Below are 17100 nucleotides of genomic sequence, written 5' to 3'. Positions count from 1 at the left end.
GTGTCTGTGAAGATTTATTCTTCATCAAGGTTTGTTTGTCCTTCCCATTGTGATGATGGAATGTCTGGTCATGGATTACTGTAAGCTCAATTTAGTTTCTTGCCATTGAGTCCATTCCTGTTAGTCTTGCGTACCTGTAACACCTCTAACCACCTACATGTTATGTAGTTGTGGAGATCATGGTGAAGCCAATGTGAATATTATTAATCATAAGAAAATATTCTTACCAAACATAACCTATAACCTTACTGTAACATTTTCAATTTTTTCAGTTTTTAAATGTGATCCCACTACTTGAAAACGTAACCAAATGAAGCTTGTGAAGATCCGTTTATTTTTAAGAAAAACATATCTATCAAAATAAGTTGCACCAGGAAGAGGAAGTGATCGTTTGTTTCCAAGCATGACAGATTTCTTTATTTGAGCCCTTGTGTGAAAGCTGACAGGCCTTCATTTTGTGGCCATCAGTGAGAGTGAGAGGGGAACAGTGGGCTTGTTTTAAAGACAGAGCATTTCCCTTATCCTGGGAGCAGATGAGCCTGCATAAAGGTTACATGTGATATCAGTGTGCATCCGATCCGGTCTCATATATCCGTGGCAGCATATATTACAGTTTTTCTTAATTGCTTAATCACATTTTCTGGAACATTGTCAACATTCAATGGACTCACTCAAGTGCTGAGCCCGTAATGTTTATAATGTGTAGCACAGCACTATATTTCACCTGCAAAAGCCCCTAACTCACTCAAAATGTTTAACTTCTGTTTTAAAAGTAAATAAATCCATCAATGAATACAATCAGCATCACCAAAAGGAAAGTTCCCTTTATTATTGCTTTGCCAAGACAGACAAAATGGTAACTATTAGCATCAATATGAAAGTTTGTTCCTTTACCTCATACCATATTGATAAAGTAGCCGACTGTAAAATACTGTCAAATTCTATGTAGCTGACCGCATGGTTTTGCTGTCAAAGATTATGCCACAAAAACACAAAATTACTGTAAAGAAAATATACAGTATATTCACAGGTTTCCCATTGTGTACCTTTATAGCACAGTAATATAAAATACAAAAAATGCAAGTGTACATTACAAGTATAGTGAATTTACTGTATTTTACACATATATGTATGTCAGTTTATTGAGTGTTGGTTGTACTGTTTTGCATGTAGGGTTTGCACAGTGAATTATGTAGAAATGCATGTGAGAGTGATAGAATTCAACAGACAAACAATGTAATCCATTCTGTTCAGAGGACTTGATTGAATATTGAGGCAATTGTAGACAATTGTAGTTACAGGTTTGGACAAATGTGCTTCACATTTGTATTTTGTGTGAAAGTAATGAGAAATGATATAGTGCTGTGAGCAAATGAATTAGTGGTGTGGGGTATTTTACACATTGTTGTGAGAGGATACAGTAGATAGTCATTTTAGGATCTTCTGTTTAGTGGTATGTTTTCTGTGTACCATCCAAGTCAATATGTACAGTGTAACACTGAATTAATTACACCAATTACAACCACAAGAAATTCCTCTATATTTAATGTTTTTCGGAAATTAATTTTGATTTGCTTAGTATGAGGAGAACCACGTTTCTCCTGTGAAAATGCATATTATAAATTTTATTGCCTTTTAATTACCTCTTTTTATATTTTTTAAAAGAGGCAAAGGTTTTTTGTAACTCTCAACAAGATTTTTAACAAGTTTATCCTATTGTGGATCCATACACTTGTGTCATTCATCACTAAGGCCAAAGGGAATTGGGAAACTTATCTGGCCCCTTGTATTTTATTTGAACTTAGAGTGTGGCAGGGTTGGTGGTGAGGACTCTGCAGAGTGAGTCAGGGGAGATTAGCAGGAATGTAAGTTACAAATGAGAGAAAAGACAGCCTCATTGAAACTAACTCACCCTGATTCTGTGGAAGGGTGTGTCTGTTTCTGCTAAAAATAAACGGCCTGACAACACTTCCTATACGTCTTGTCAAATGGACAAAGCATCCATCGGTAACTCAGTGACGCAGTAATTTATCATCACATTCTGTTATGGTTAACACCTCATATTTATAGGTGATAGTCACTGTACTCTTGTTCTATGGAGGGTTGGTCAGGTGACAGGTGAACATTGGATCTAACTGAATACTCTTATTACATTGTACAGGCCAGATCTGTGTGCGTTTTCAGTGTATTGCAAATTAAAATGGTAATTGGCATTTTTTAACATCAGTGTGCTGACGTTTTGTAAGAAGTCTTGTACTGAGGGTCTTGGCTTTTTCCTCTTAATATCTTCTCCTCTGTTTACACTGAGGCTGAACTTGTTTCAAACACGCAGGGAGTTAAACCACTATCACAAACGCTAGCATTAAATAACATATACCCTAGCTCAAAACACAGCAAAGTTAATGACCAGCAAGGTTAACAATGAATAAATCAAGACTTGACTTCATTCCCATGTGCTGACACTGCAAAGAGGTGATAATGAGCCTTCAGAAAATGGCATAGTTCATTTACAAATCACAAAATTACATGAAGCAAGACACACAGGGAGTTGCCGATGTGCGGTCCTGGTAATAACCTAAAACAGGCTGGTTAATGATGTGAGGACGTGTCTTTTAGACAAGCTGCTAAACAGTGGCTGTCGGCTCTGTGAAACTAATGATCTCTCCCCCCTGGCTTTAAAAACCCATGTGGAACCGGCTGGTGGTGGGTGATTGTGGACCTCTCCCTCTTATCTACAGCATGCACTGCAGAACACTGTGCTCTGTGTGTGTGTGTATGTGTGTGTGTGTTTAAGGGTCTCTCCAGCAGTGCTGTGGCCCCAGGGTGGATGGGTAAAGCTCTTCAGAGAGCTGGACCTGCATGGAGCCGTCATCAGAGTCATTTAACATTACACAATAGACCTGCAGCACACAGCCACATAAATACTAATGATGGAGGCTGCAGAGAGAGAGAGGGAGGAGGAGGGGAATGCAGGCAAAAAGAGAGGGAGACAGAAAAGGAGAGTAGAGAGAGAGAGAGAGAGGGAGAGAGAGGGAATGGAAAAACAAAGGTAGAGACAAGGGAGATGTGTGAGGTGTGATGATGAACACATAAAGTCATTTCAAGCTTTGTGGCCAGTCATGATTTGATTGTCACATTTACTGCACATTAAAGCACACAAATAATGGTGGAGATTAGATTTCGATTAGCACAGACATTCGATTTAGATTAGATTTCACTTTGTCTTAAAATGGGATTTTTTTCAACAACCTCTTCCGCTGTTGTCAGCGTAGAAAATGAGCCAATGGCGGTGACTTCCCATAATTTAGCAGCCGCAGCATTTCAGAATTTATTAATATCAAGACGTGGGAACTATCGGCAGCAAACCAGGTGCATATACAGTACAATAGTATAATGTTGGAGTTTTTAATGCATTCATTGTAAGCTAGCCATATTGTCATTAAGTCATTATCTTTTCAGATGAAGAATGGCATTGGTTCTTCTTTTCTTTTATTCTTTCTGTCATTCCCAACCAAAGAGCAGCTTCTTAAGTATGAGTACTTATTTTCTTCTGAACTTCTCTGATGGAAACCTTTGTAGCTTCCCTGTTGTTCTTTTTGTGTATGCTGCTGTTTTTTGCAGGCTATGCCCTTGTTGTTTCAATGCTGAGTCCAAAAAACGCACTGATGGTTTGAAGGGTTACTGTCAAATATTATACACGACAGACTTAATTACCTGCCTAGAATTGCTGCAATGTTATAATGTAATGTGCTTACTTTCACGTCATTTTTGGGTTACTCTTCCCCCCAAAGGTTTCACCTGATAACCAAATTACCTTGTCTGCATGTACAATTGTTCCTTTTTTCTGTTACACATCAACACTTCCTGACCCTGTATGTTGGCTACTATAGCAGTAAACTGAGGTCATGATTGGTTTGTCCCTTACCAGCTGTATGACAGTGATGCTGTATGATCCACGTCTTATATAACATCCCCCTCTCTCTCCTCCTCCATCTCCTCTCCTCCCCTCCTCCACTGTATGTTTATGCTGATGATGTGTCAAAACACTCCAGCCGGCCTCCCTTGCTGCCTTCACTGCTGTCAAGAGTAACATCTCTGCCCTTTCTCTACAAAACTCTGTTTGAGAGCATTAAAAATTCAGGCCTGTTTGGGTTTGTCCTCCTCATAAATATTGACTCAAAGCCCTGACGATGAGGCATAGTTGTCCAGTCAGCAGTGGGGCAATTAGAGAAACACGTTTTAAACCACTTGTGTTTCTTGCACTAAGGCGTAAGTTCAGTTGCAAGAAATTAAGATGAAGGAATTATTTATGGCCAGACAGCAGCCGCGCTCCTCTCCCTGGAATAAGGTGGATGAGAATCAGAGCGGCATCGGTCACAGGGTGTGATTTAATGGGCTGACGGTGGAGATTTATCTCCATTCTGCTTTTGATTTGGTCTATTTAATTGTAACTCCCGCAGCGATACATTTTGCTCCCACATATTCTGTTCTCATTTAAAAAATAGGAATTTTGTCCCCAGCATCTGTTTCATCAGTTTGATCTCACTTGATTATTTTTTGTAACCGAAACCCCAATGGTGTTATGACCTTGTTAAGGCCCAACATGCTTTTTTATTCACTGCATTTGACTCACATACAAGAAAAAACTGTTGCATATACTGTACTGCATTGCTTATTAATTAAAAAGACTGGGATGTATTTTAAGCAGAGGAGGCTACCGGGTGCAGTTCATACAGTATAAGGTTGTGGTTTAATTAATTAAAGAAAGTGATTCCTGGTGAGTGATGTTAGAAGCCAATAGATGGCTATTAGTATTGTAGAAACAATCTGTCTGCCTGTCTCTGTCTCTGCCCCTTGTCTCTCTCTCTCTCTCTCTCTCTCTCTCTCTCTCTCTCTCTTTCTCTCTCTCTGTCTCTCTCTCTCTCTCTCTATGTGTCTATTTGGCTGCATGTCAAAGCTACATTTATACAAAACCTTCTCTCCTCACTTTCTTCACAAATTGCTCCCTTTACATCCCACATCATAATTCCTAATAGCATTACCCAGTGCTGTGTCATCTTTATTTAATATTCCTGTGCCAGGTTTCATGTAATATGTAGGTGAAGTGTAATGGGATCCTAATTGGTAGGAGTTGAGCAGAGGCGTCCTCTGGCAGTCCTTCACTGTGGCTGGCTGGTATCACACAGTTGATCTGGACAGGATTAATAAGTGGACCTGCAACCTGAAATATTTGGCTCAAGGATCTTTGCAACAACGTTGAATGCAATAACACACTATCAATGTAATACTAATACTGCTAAAGATATTTCACTAGTATTTTCTGTATCGTATTTACTGTTTTGTCCTTTCTTCTTGTCTCCCCCAGTCTTCATCTGCAGCTTCATGGTGGCAGCTCCCATCTTCGGTTACCTGGGCGACCGCTTCAACAGAAAGGTCATCCTGAGCTGTGGCATTTTCTTCTGGTCCATTGTTACTCTGTGTAGCTCCTTCATCAGTAAAGAGGTACGGCAGCACTCTGAAGGGAACTGTACAACAATTGTGGCGCAAAAGCTTTTACTCCATACACTGATTCAAATGTTATTCTATTAGCCAGTCTTGCCTTTGATCTGGTCTACACTGACGGGCTAATTATTCTGTTATGATCTGGATATGCTTGATATTAAGGCTAGTGAAATGAAATGACATGCTCATTAAGCCAGAAACCCAGATTGCCTTTGTAGACATTCTTTATGTCTCCCTCCCTCTCTCTCTCTTTTCTCTGTCTTCTCTCTCTCTCTCTCTGGCTACCAGCCAATCAACTAATGAAGGCCCATGCCTCAGAGTTGTCTCAATTACAATGCATCAGAAGATAAGACTGTGTCGTTTTACTGCCCCTTGACAAGTGGATTTAGATTTGATATCTCTAAAAGCCTGTGTGTGGTGGGTGGTGTTGGAGGCATTAAACAATAGCATTATTCTTGGGGGCGTTGAGGTCGGGGTGGGTATCCCACTGAGATTTACCATCACATTAAAAGCCTCTGTGTGGGTGTGTGGGTAGGTTTTGAAGTGACTGGGCAGACCCCTTCTCGCCATCTTGATGAACAGTCCTAATAAAATCAAACAAATCGACAATTTCAAGTCAGTTGTTGACAGCAGGGGATATATGGCATTAAAAGCCTAGTCAGTGAAATATTCGCAGCACGCGGCCTGTGTGCAGAGCAGGATCACGGCATCCCGCAGTGTTTTGTCTCCGGTGAGTAACTCTGTTCACTGCGGAGGCTCTTGGAGGGGGATGACAGCTTAGGGATGTGTGTTGCTGGACTCAGGAGGGCGTCCTCTGACTAAATGCCCGATGGCAGCCATTTGCCTAAGCAGGGAACGCATTCGGGCTGCTTGTGCTGACGTTAAGGGCCAGCAGCATGCGTCGGCCTTCTCCTTCTGACAAACGCCACAGAGGCTAATGTTACTGAGGCCATGAGGAGGGTCGTCAGCAGCCACAATGCTCTCCCTCCGACTTTAATTCCACCCTCAAGAGATTGGCCCTGAGTCTGCCAATCAAATAAATGGATGTCTCTTTTATAACAGCTCTACAGCGCAGTCGCCATGAGACATGAAAGACATGGCATGTAATGAAATGTTAATAACCACTTACAACTGTGTCCTATCATTATGCATTTGCGGCACTCTGGGGCATTTTGGAGGGATTTGCAGCAGATATGCCATTCACGTCTTACGTAACAGAAAATTGTCCAGCTATTGTCATAAAGTGGGATTGTATCGTTTTTTTGCTGTATGCCCACAACAATGTCCCTGCAGTGTTTGTAAATTATCATCATAAAAAAAGATCACTTTTTCACTAGATGATTTGAGATTTGAAAGAAATTAGTGGCAGATGTGTTTCTATTTGATTAGTAAACAGGAAAGGTAAATTCTCCGTATTGCTTCTGTCTGTGAGCCAAAACACTAAATGTCTTGGTGTGCAACAAACTACACTTCTTTGAAAATATGCACATATTTTAGCTGTAATTTTTTTGCACAAACTTAATCTCTGTTTATCATTTTATCAAATGGAAAGTGAGACTTATTTCATTTATTTTTATCTCATATTAATTGGTGAGAAGAATTCAAGGATAAGCACCACTGTACTATTACAGTTGATGATTGTCATCTTTGTAATTGTGACAGTTATCTCTAAAATTGACCTTACAGTTGAACAACATGTTTTTTTCTTCAAGATTTTTGATCAAACTGTCTGTTGAGTTATTTTCAAGCCAGCAATATAAATGCTAAAAATATACAGTATATGTCCTCATTTTTTCTTCAGTTGAATTCCATCACCTCCCCCAACCCCAACCTGTGGCAATACCCGCCTCTCTTCCCACACCCAAATTGACACTGAGAGAATGTATGGGGAAATGGGGTAATGTAGGAAATCACTAACTGATGCAGAAGTAGATGAGGCAGGTTGGGGCAAAGTGGATATACCAAAAAAGTAAACTACAACACTTGGGAGTTTCCTTTAAATACAACATGGAAATAGGTTCAAAACAGCTTAAAACCAAAATTTCTGAAACCTCCTTATCTTCTTCTATCTTTTCATACTCTTCAATTTTCTTTTCCAGTTGCTAAACCTCTAAGTTCTTTTTTTGGCACTTTCCTGGCGTGGCTGCTTGGAGCTATATCTCTTTTGGTTGTTGTCACTGCTACTGGCAGGTCTGGTGACCACACACATAAAAACAGCTACCATCAAGACTCCACTAAACGAGGGGCCATCAAGAGAAGAAAATAGACTTGCCATAATTCATTCAAAACAAAAGACAAGCGCAAAGATATGCTACAGTCACAGTTGTAATCAATCATAAACACACAGCAGCAAATATAATCCAAAACCAAAAACAGTTTAGAGCAACTGTAAACACATATCATTTAAAACAACATGGGCGAATACCACAGCGTAGACAGTTCTGGGAATAAGCCTCCCCGGTGTCACATTGTATCATGGCTGGTGGGGTGTGTGTGTGTCGTTGGCTCTCCGGAGGGTGTTTGATGGCTGTGTGTGTGTGTGTGTGTGTGTGACCCCTGACATGACGGCCCATCCAGCAGCCTTAGGCCTGGAGTGACAGCTGAGGGCTGAGCTCAGCCCAGGGGTCACGGTCTCTGCCCCGCTACCTACAGCACCTTAATTAATCTCTTTTCAAAGCTGACAAGCCCAACAGGGTGTAACCTTATCACACACACACACACACACACACACATGAAAATTGTTGGATGACCCACAATGTGCAGATATATGATTAAGGTAGAAATAGAGAATATATATAATGTAGGGATAACGTGTGAAAAGCTCACAAGGGAGCAATATATTAATCGACCCAAATTCTTCTATGCCGCCATCAATGGATATGACTGCATGGCCACATTATCAAGTTGTACTCATAGACACGCAACCAGTCTTACTGATGGGACGAACAGACGGTATGCGAACAAACGGCCAATATTTGCGATTCACTTTGATCCCGGTGTGTAGGAGCACCAGATTTCTCCGCAGCTCCAAAAGCAGACATACAAGTCTGCATCCAGTGAACGGTGGTTGCCATAGAAACAGTTAACAATCCAGCTGCCTACATACGTGCCCCCCACTGGCTGGCATGCGCCTGTAAAATACACTTTTTTGTTTTCATCATTTTATTTATCTGTTTATTAAGAATGATGTGAATATGCCACGGTAATTTCATAAATACTATTAAACACGATCAGATTCTCCTCCATGCTGATGTGATGCTATTTCACAACACGATGAAGTGAAATCTTATTGGTCGATCAAGATATCTTCCACCAGTTGGCTGGAACATGTGTGACCACCTCTCAAAAGTTGAACAGATTTCAACTCTGATGAAAGTCGCACCAGTGCGGCAGTTTGACGCCTAGGCAGAGCTTCAAAATACCACTATTCCAGTCACGTATTGTCTCTTTGTCCCATAATTTGTGTTGTGTGGGAAAGAGTGATTACCACTCTGTGATTATGGTCTGTCTTCCCGATTCTTCCCACTACAAAATAAAGTTTAGGACTCACATTTCACTCAGCCTATCATATTTCTAATATGAACTCCATTGTCATGCATGTGTTAGACCAATAAAACTGAAGCAACTCACTGGAATACTCAGGAGAACCAAGAGAGGAAAATTGTTTTTCAGCAGTAATAAAGGTCTTGAGTTGCAAAACAAGGCAAATTCACTCTGATTGGAAGAAACCAATGGAAGGAAAGAGGACACATATATTTGCAGAGCTTCTTTTTTCTGTGACTTAGACTGTAATTTATACCACACTTTTACTGTAAGCTTCACATGGTAGGGTAAAAAACTGATATGTCATATATGTATGGACTAGAACTTTCCAAACGTGATCATTTCAATGTCCAGCCTCCCACATCCATAACATCATTGCTCAGCCCTGCATGTCCCCCTCTGTAGGCTGAAGCTGATTGGTTCCTTAGCTGGTAGATGTATAGAAAGAAGTGCGTCTGCAGCCTCCTTGGTTCTTCCCAAGTTGACACAGCTCATAGCTTACTGTCCTGAAGTCGCCCCCCCCCAGCATCTTCTTATTGTTATGGCACCTAATGCCTTGACAGCACTGGTGACTTTTCAACCTGCAGTTAGCACATTCTGCTGCTGAATCTGTACTCTGTGTAAGGAACTCTTGGGAGTTGAAAGCATGTAATTATATCTCGTATGTGCTTTGTAAGCCTGATTGGAACGGCAATATAGACATATTTATGGATCTGCTGCTGAGTAAGCGTTCTAAGGACTAAATGTAGTGTAGAGAATCCGAGCTGTGCCTTGCTCTAATGGCAGACTCATAATGAAACACTGGGTAGGAAGAGAAGAAGAAAAAAATCACCTTTGGGTTTCTTGCAGAATGTTTCCTGCTGAGCTTGATAACACAACTCCTGTCTGTCTCTCTCTCTCTCTCTCTCTCTCTCTCTCTCTCTGTTTCTCTGTCTCTTTCTCTCTGCAGTACTACTGGCTGTTTGTGCTCTCCAGAGGACTGGTGGGCATCGGTGAGTCCAGCTACTCCTCCATCTCTCCCACCATCATAGGAGACCTGTTCACCAATAACAGCCGGACCATGATGCTCTCTGTCTTCTACCTGGCCATCCCCCTGGGAAGGTAGGCGGCAGACCCTGTACTCTTAAAGCAGACACTGGGAAACAACAAGATAAACATTCTGCCTTGATGCTGATGTTCATTATAGTTTGGTAATGATATTAAATGTGATGATCATTTCATCCCATCCAGCCTGTACTTTAAATGCTGCATCTGACATTCAGTAAACCTGAATGCATTTAGGATAAAGTAATCAGGAGAATTAGCATTAGTAATGGAATTTATCCTCACATAGAGAAGGTCAGACTGGCTTCTATCGGGCCCATCATGGTCTTTGTATTTGTAAGCAGAGAGACAAAGAACATTGGCACTCTGCAGAAAGAAAAAGGACAACTTACAATTGCCAGTGGAAAGCTTCAAGGAGGGTGGGAGGCTTTTTTGGAGATGCGGAGTGGGAGTGTGGGAGTTGGAGGTATTATTAAGCTCAAATCTCCAGCCTTTTCAGTTCATTCAATCAGAAAAAGGGCCACAGGGAGAAAACAAACAAAGCCAAGTAATAAAAGATGAATGCGCCGGTGGATACGGCGCGGGAGCCACTTGAGGTTTATCGTTATATACAGTGCTTAACAGCATCTGCCTGGGCTGCGGCATGCTGCACTGCTCTCCAGCTCACACATGCAGAATCACATAGAGACAGACAGTTATGAAGGAGATGCTAAGTGAAGGGGAAATCTGCTGCAACCTCTCCAACAGTTAACATTAGCTTTAAATTAATGTAATTACAGTATGTCACTTTACTTCAACTTGTAGTTACATAGCAAAAATAGAGTGCTGAATGGTTATATAACTGTTTTTAATGGAACAGCAAAAGAAACAGCAACAACACATGGTGAGAAATTCAATATTACAATTTACTATTTCCCATCTGGCAGAAAGATAAAAGCTGCCCATGGAGGCACTGTGGTATGATCAGGCAACATGTTTGGGTCACAGTAAACTGCCCAGCAACACGGACAATAGAAGGTGAAAGAGTGGGCCTCAGTAAAGTGCAGTCAAACATCCTATCCACTCTCCCGCTTGTTTGTCTTTACTGAGGCTGTTATGACCGTTTCCAGGAAATGACCTCAGGAATGAGACTGGGTTCACAGGAAATGGATTCTCCTGCTCTCTTCCCCCCCACCCGTGATTTTCAGACTTGGCCCATGGGCCGGTCCCTGTGTGTCCCCGGTGTTTGAAGTGACCATATTTTTCATGCTTGAGTTTTATTGTTGGTGTTGAACTTTCCAAACACTCCCTGGGTGGACTCTGATAAGATTAGCTGTTAGTCACTCACTGGAAATATCATATGCTGTCTGAGCCCGTTATACTATGCTGTTATTTTTGGAGCACTAATCAGCTACATGGAAGCACAACGGTAGACTGTTTCCCCCTTTCCTCTGAGTGTGTGGATATGTGTGTGTGTGTGTGTGTGTAAAACCAGTTAAACGTGTCTTGGCCTTTTAGTAGCCAATGCTGATAAGAACCTATTGTAAGCTCCTGTTGGTGACGTTTGATCATCAATCTATTGCTCCAATCTGCTATTCTAATGGAAAACAACATCTCCTGGCCAAAGGCGCTGTACGTGCGGACAAACAGGTTCAAGGAGCTCTGAGAAATCAGGAATTGGGCTTGGCATGTATTGATGGTAGCAAAAGGCCAATTTAAGTGAAGGGGCTTAAGGAATTATGGGAACAACCTACATCCACTGTGTTTTTTGGCAGGGGAATAACATAAATTTATGCAATTCTGAAGATGTAGTTATGTTTTTGTCTTTATCGGTGGTTCTTCGGCTTATCATGATCACCAACTAGAGTTCATAGTTTATCCACCATTTTATTTACTACTACAAGATAATGCCCACATCTGAAACTGTCAACCAAAGCACCTCTGCCCCTCATACCTGCTGTTTCCCATCTAAATCCTCTTTGTCCTTTGAATGCTGATGCTATCTAGCAGCGCAGGCTTAACACAGCATAGAGGCAGTTTTATCGCATCCGATCTGATCTACAAACATTTGCCTCAAAGCGGTTCACTGTTATTTCCTACTGAACAACATTCAGGTAAAATGCAGTGACATTAAATTACTGCATAACAACCCACAGCCTTTGGCCAGACACCATGTTAATGCTAGGTTATTTTGCGGGTTTTGACTGGGTATTCACATGCACACAAATCACACACCCACACCCACAAAATAGACCAGCTAACAGAGTAAGTGGCTACCAGTGCTTTGATCAGTAACAGTGTCATATGCTCCCAAGGGCCCAAACACACTCAGCATAGCTTTTATCAAACTATAAACAGGATGTGTGTGGCACAGGCTGAAGGTGAAGTGCTGGACATGACACTGAGTCATTGAATTCACAGGGTAAAAAATATATATACATGTCAGTGCTCAGTGGAAGAAGCAGAAAGGTGGGAAATGAGTGGCAGGAGGCACAAAAGAGAGAGAACTCAGCAAGAGAGAATGGCAGCAACTAGCAACAACAACACACACACACACACACACACACACACACACACACACACACACGAACACACACAGGCACAGAGTTCTCTAGATGTCAATGTAGGAAGGTTAGAGTAATGGATACAATTTTTTCAATTGCTAATACACTGTGTCCCTCCCTCTCTCTCTCTCTCTCTCTCTCTCTCTTCAGTGGGTTAGGTTACATCCTGGGCTCCAGTGCCAAGGAGGCTGCAGGAGACTGGCACTGGGCACTGAGGGTAAGAGCATCATCATTATTATCCCTCACCATCACACACACACACACACACACACACACGCGCACACACACACACACAAAGACAGATGAGCACACCCCCCCCCCCCCCCCCCCCCCCCACTTGCGGGGTGAGGGGTCAGCGGTGGCAGAAGCGCTGAGGGACACACATGGCTGAGCAGGCGGGCCGAGCCGTGACGCTGCTGGGAACTGACAGAGGAGAGGCGGCTAAAGGCGACACAACCCTCACACACACATCATCATCATCATCAGCATTAGCTTACCCCCCCGGCCCGCTCCAGAGTCCTTTCCAAAAATGTTAAATATGATGAAAAATCCCCTTTAACATCAACCTCACTCGAAACCATCCAACATGTGCTCAGACTAATCTCTAAAATAGACGGATGCTACAGCGGTGCGATTCTGCAGCAAAGGAAAGTGGATTTCTATTAAAGTTCAAGACTGATAGCAGCTTTTTCTTTCTCAGTTCCTGAAAACACATTTATCTTCCATTACACTTCGCCCCTGGCGGTCGTCTCCGCTGAAGTAGGATCAATGTCAGCCTCAGTGAATAACAAGGTCTCCGTGCTTCCTCAACCTGCTTACAGTGTCTTAGAGGACTCGGGTCTCTTTGCGGGGCAGTGATGGAGAAGGGGGGTTGGGGGTGGGGTTTGAATTTGACCTGGCACAAAGACACACTTGTTACCACATATTGGCTCACAATACGCCCCCGATGGAGCTCCAAGAGCATTAAACTGGATCCCTTTTAATCAAAGGCTCATTTCAGCTCCCTGGGGAAATTAATCTGGAGAAATTTACTGAAATTTTCAAACCCTAATGGAGAAAAAATTCCTTACTGGACTGTTTCCTGCTGTGGCACACTTGTGCGTACTCAAGGGCACACGCGTTGTTAAATCAGGTACATAAATCACTGTTGTCATGGAACTTTTTTTTATTGTTACCACCATTGAAACACTGGGCCTCCACTGAGTAAATTAAAAAAACTGTTAGACAGCTAGGTGAACATAAGGCATACCAGTAGTAACAGAGAAGGCCTCAGACCAATGAAAGCCCTACTGCGGGGTCGGCCTTTAAAGTCCTTGTCACTGAAAACAAATTATGACCTGCCTGTTCTTACTGAAATTTTAAAAGAGGACGTTAAACATCCTCCCAGTGCACCACGGTGGAAGGGATTCCTGGACATGACAGTGCGCTGGGCTTGAGGAAACGGGAAGTTCATTTCTCGGAGTCTTGGTGGGGCGTATCAGAAAAACAAAGAGTGGGGCTTTTTGTTCCACAGCGGTCACAATGACATTCCAATAAAACAATCCCAAAGCGCAGAAGGGCCAATTAATCACCGGTGTGGCACGCAGAGGAAAACAAATACCAAGACATGAAACGGTTTCTCGGCGGCAGTATCCTGTTTTAAGGAAAAAACACTTTGCAGCGTTTTCCGTTTGTTTTTGCCCAGTCGTGTTCTAGCTACCTTCCTCGCTTAGGGGAGAGGTGGAGGGTGAGAGAGAGTAGGGGAGATACGTAGAAATGCGGAGTCAGAGAGGGCAGCAGTAGATTTGTTTGATCGCTAGCCCTCTATACAGGAAGCATAGTCTAATGGGACCTGTGTGAGTCAGGGTCAAAGGTCACAGACTCACACAGCATTTCGTTGACTAATTATGGAGGGAGTTGAGGGTGAAAAGCAGAACTTGTGAAAAACAAATTTTAAAGTGTTTATTGTCCTTTTCACTGAGAGGAGCTCTATATTTTCCATTAAGTTGCCTCTCAGCAGATGCTTTGATAAGATGTAGATCCAATTAAGTTGTTCCACACTAACTTAGAAGATTGTAGTGAAAATAATGGCACAACATAGGAAAGGAAATTGCCCATGTTAGTGTAATCTTCACACCTCTGAGTGCAAACTGCTGTGTTTGAGCCACATTATGAGCCATGTTATGAGCCACATCAGCCACAGAATTACTCCCTCAGCGAAAGAACATTATACATACCATAATCATCTAATAATCAAACACACACACGCACACATACAGACACACATATCATAGTGCATTAGCCGGCTGCTTATGCATATAAATGGGGTTTCATAAGTCACAAAATATATTAAGATGAATTTCACCTGACAGATGAAATTGGTTTTGCTTTTGTGAGCAATTTGTTTTACTGAAACAAATCCTCTCCCACACATCCCCCACTGCCTTTGTCTTTCTCTCCCTCACACACACACACACACACACACACACAAACATGCTGCGGCATATCCCATAAAAGATGATAAAAGAGATAATAGCAGATGGGCAACGATGCGGTTTCTTGCTGCTGTGGTACAGAATTCATACAAAGGACTGAGCTTTCAAAGCCCAAACACTCTTAGAGTCGTACATGCTTACTGTTTACAAAGACACACACACACACACACACACACACACACACACACACACACACACACACACAGTGCTAACAGAGTAAGACGAGGCAATGTTCTTAGCTTTAGACAGCTTGTACAGGACATCAAGCGTATCGGCAAACACAGTGGCCACCCATTCAGACTGTGAACACACTGTCCTTTCTTTATCCTGCATCGTACATCTGATGTCGCCGCACCAATCCACTCCGAGGCTCACTGACACCTAACGCCATGACAGTGTGATGTCTTAATGTGACCCGTGCCCTCATAGAGCTGTGATGTTCCTGTAGGTGTCCCCAGTTTTAGGGATAACCGCGGGGACTCTGATCCTGCTGTTCGTGCCTGAGCCCAAGAGAGGCAGCGCTGACCAGCTGGGAGGACGCATCAAGACCCGCACCTCCTGGTTCTGTGACATGAAGGCTCTCGCCAAGAAGTAAGGCCTCTGCTCAGCTTCAAGGAATACACTGAGTTTTGGGGAGATTGTCACCTGTTAAGTGATGAGAATATAGACACTAAAATCATCCATGTGTCCCTGGTAGATCTTTGGCTCCGGTACTTAGGCGACTAGCAGTATCTAAAGTAAGAAGACTGGGTAATAATACGTTCTTGGCTTTTATTATATGGCTTGTAGATTCATGAGTTTTACAAATGAAACTCAAAATAGCTGATGTAGCCAGGTTTATTTTTGGAATTATTTCATGTGAGCAACCATGAATTCATCTGCTGCACAGTGATTTTTAACTGCACACAGTCTCCCATTGCCCACAATGTTAACTTGCTATGGAAACAGGGAAAGTAGTCCAGAGTAGTTCAAATTAAGTTGTTTTGTATCATGGGCGTGCAAAGTTCTACCAATTGTCATACAGAAAACACACTATTTAGCTTTAGAGCTGCTACAAGTTCTCATTTTCTCACTTTTAAGATAATTGCTAGTTTCCTACTATCACTCAACATAGTGTTTGCTGAAGTGTTAGCATGGAGCACCGTAGCCAATGATCTACTGGGGACACATGGATGATTTTAGTGTCTCTGTTCTCATCACTTGACAGGTAAGCTCCCCAAAACTTGGTGTATCCCTTTAATATCTGTTAATAATTGTTATCTGATGGGTTTTGGAAAGAGAGTGAGGGAGGGAGACCTAATAGCAAGGGAAATGTTTGAGATTGTTATGTTTTTCTTTTGTATGCCAAGATAAATATCTGACGTGTGCGGCTGTGGTTGTGTGTGTGTGTCTTCCTGGCTAGTCGGAGCTATGTGTTCTCCTCCCTGGCGTCTGCGGCGGTATCCTTTGCTACCGGTGCTTTTGGCATGTGGATCCCCCTCTACCTGTTCAGAGCACAGGTGGTGCAGAAGACGGCGGAGGCCTGCACTAAAGAGATTTGTAGCAGCAAAGACAGGTGAGAGGTTAATGACTAAACCCAGGCTTTGAAGTCACGCCTGCTTCTGTTAGGCTGATGTCATTTGAAACCTTGTAAAAGAGAAAGATACCTGCGTCCTTTGTTGTTTAATCAGCGATGTCTCAGCCAGAACCGGGCTTTATCAGGCATGCTGTACACTCATGTGAAGGAAGAAGGGGTGCAACATATACAGTATATATATATAAATAACTATAATTCATATAACCTCACAATTAGTGATGTAGTGGTAAATAAAAAGACCTCCAAACAATCACCAATATCAAAATGCAAACAACCTTGAATATAAACAAGAATCAGTTTATTTTTCAGAAAAGCATTAATTTATGCTTTTGTATAGCTAAAAATATCCTGTCTTCATATACGTTTGATACTAGTTTCTATGATATATACTACAAATTAATCTCATAAAACCTAGAAT

The 17100-nt window shown here is 42.1% G+C and overlaps 1 protein-coding gene across 1 annotated transcript in view; it reads left to right on the top strand.

Annotated features, from left to right (window-relative positions):
• The window catches only part of LOC139645050 (sphingosine-1-phosphate transporter SPNS2), a 49060-nt gene that overhangs the window by 13661 nt on the left and 18299 nt on the right, over positions 1 to 17100 (top strand). Inside the window, exons 2-6 of the mRNA XM_071520632.1 lie at positions 5366 to 5502; positions 9995 to 10146; positions 12783 to 12849; positions 15555 to 15697; positions 16509 to 16661. Of these exons, the coding sequence (XP_071376733.1) occupies positions 5383 to 5502; positions 9995 to 10146; positions 12783 to 12849; positions 15555 to 15697; positions 16509 to 16661 (635 nt within the window). The 5' untranslated portion in view covers positions 5366 to 5382. The remainder of the gene's footprint in view (positions 1 to 5365; positions 5503 to 9994; positions 10147 to 12782; positions 12850 to 15554; positions 15698 to 16508; positions 16662 to 17100) is intronic.

This window comes from Centroberyx affinis, unplaced genomic scaffold, assembly GCF_046629955.1.
Source record: "Centroberyx affinis isolate AG114_WGS23_722 - 3 ecotype Tasmania unplaced genomic scaffold, CSIRO-AGI_Caff_v1 ptg000814l_1, whole genome shotgun sequence".
NCBI classification, from domain to species: Eukaryota; Metazoa; Chordata; class Actinopteri; order Beryciformes; family Berycidae; genus Centroberyx; species Centroberyx affinis.
The sequence above is the reverse complement of the archived record's forward strand: the minus strand, read 5'-3'. Positions and strand labels throughout refer to the sequence as shown.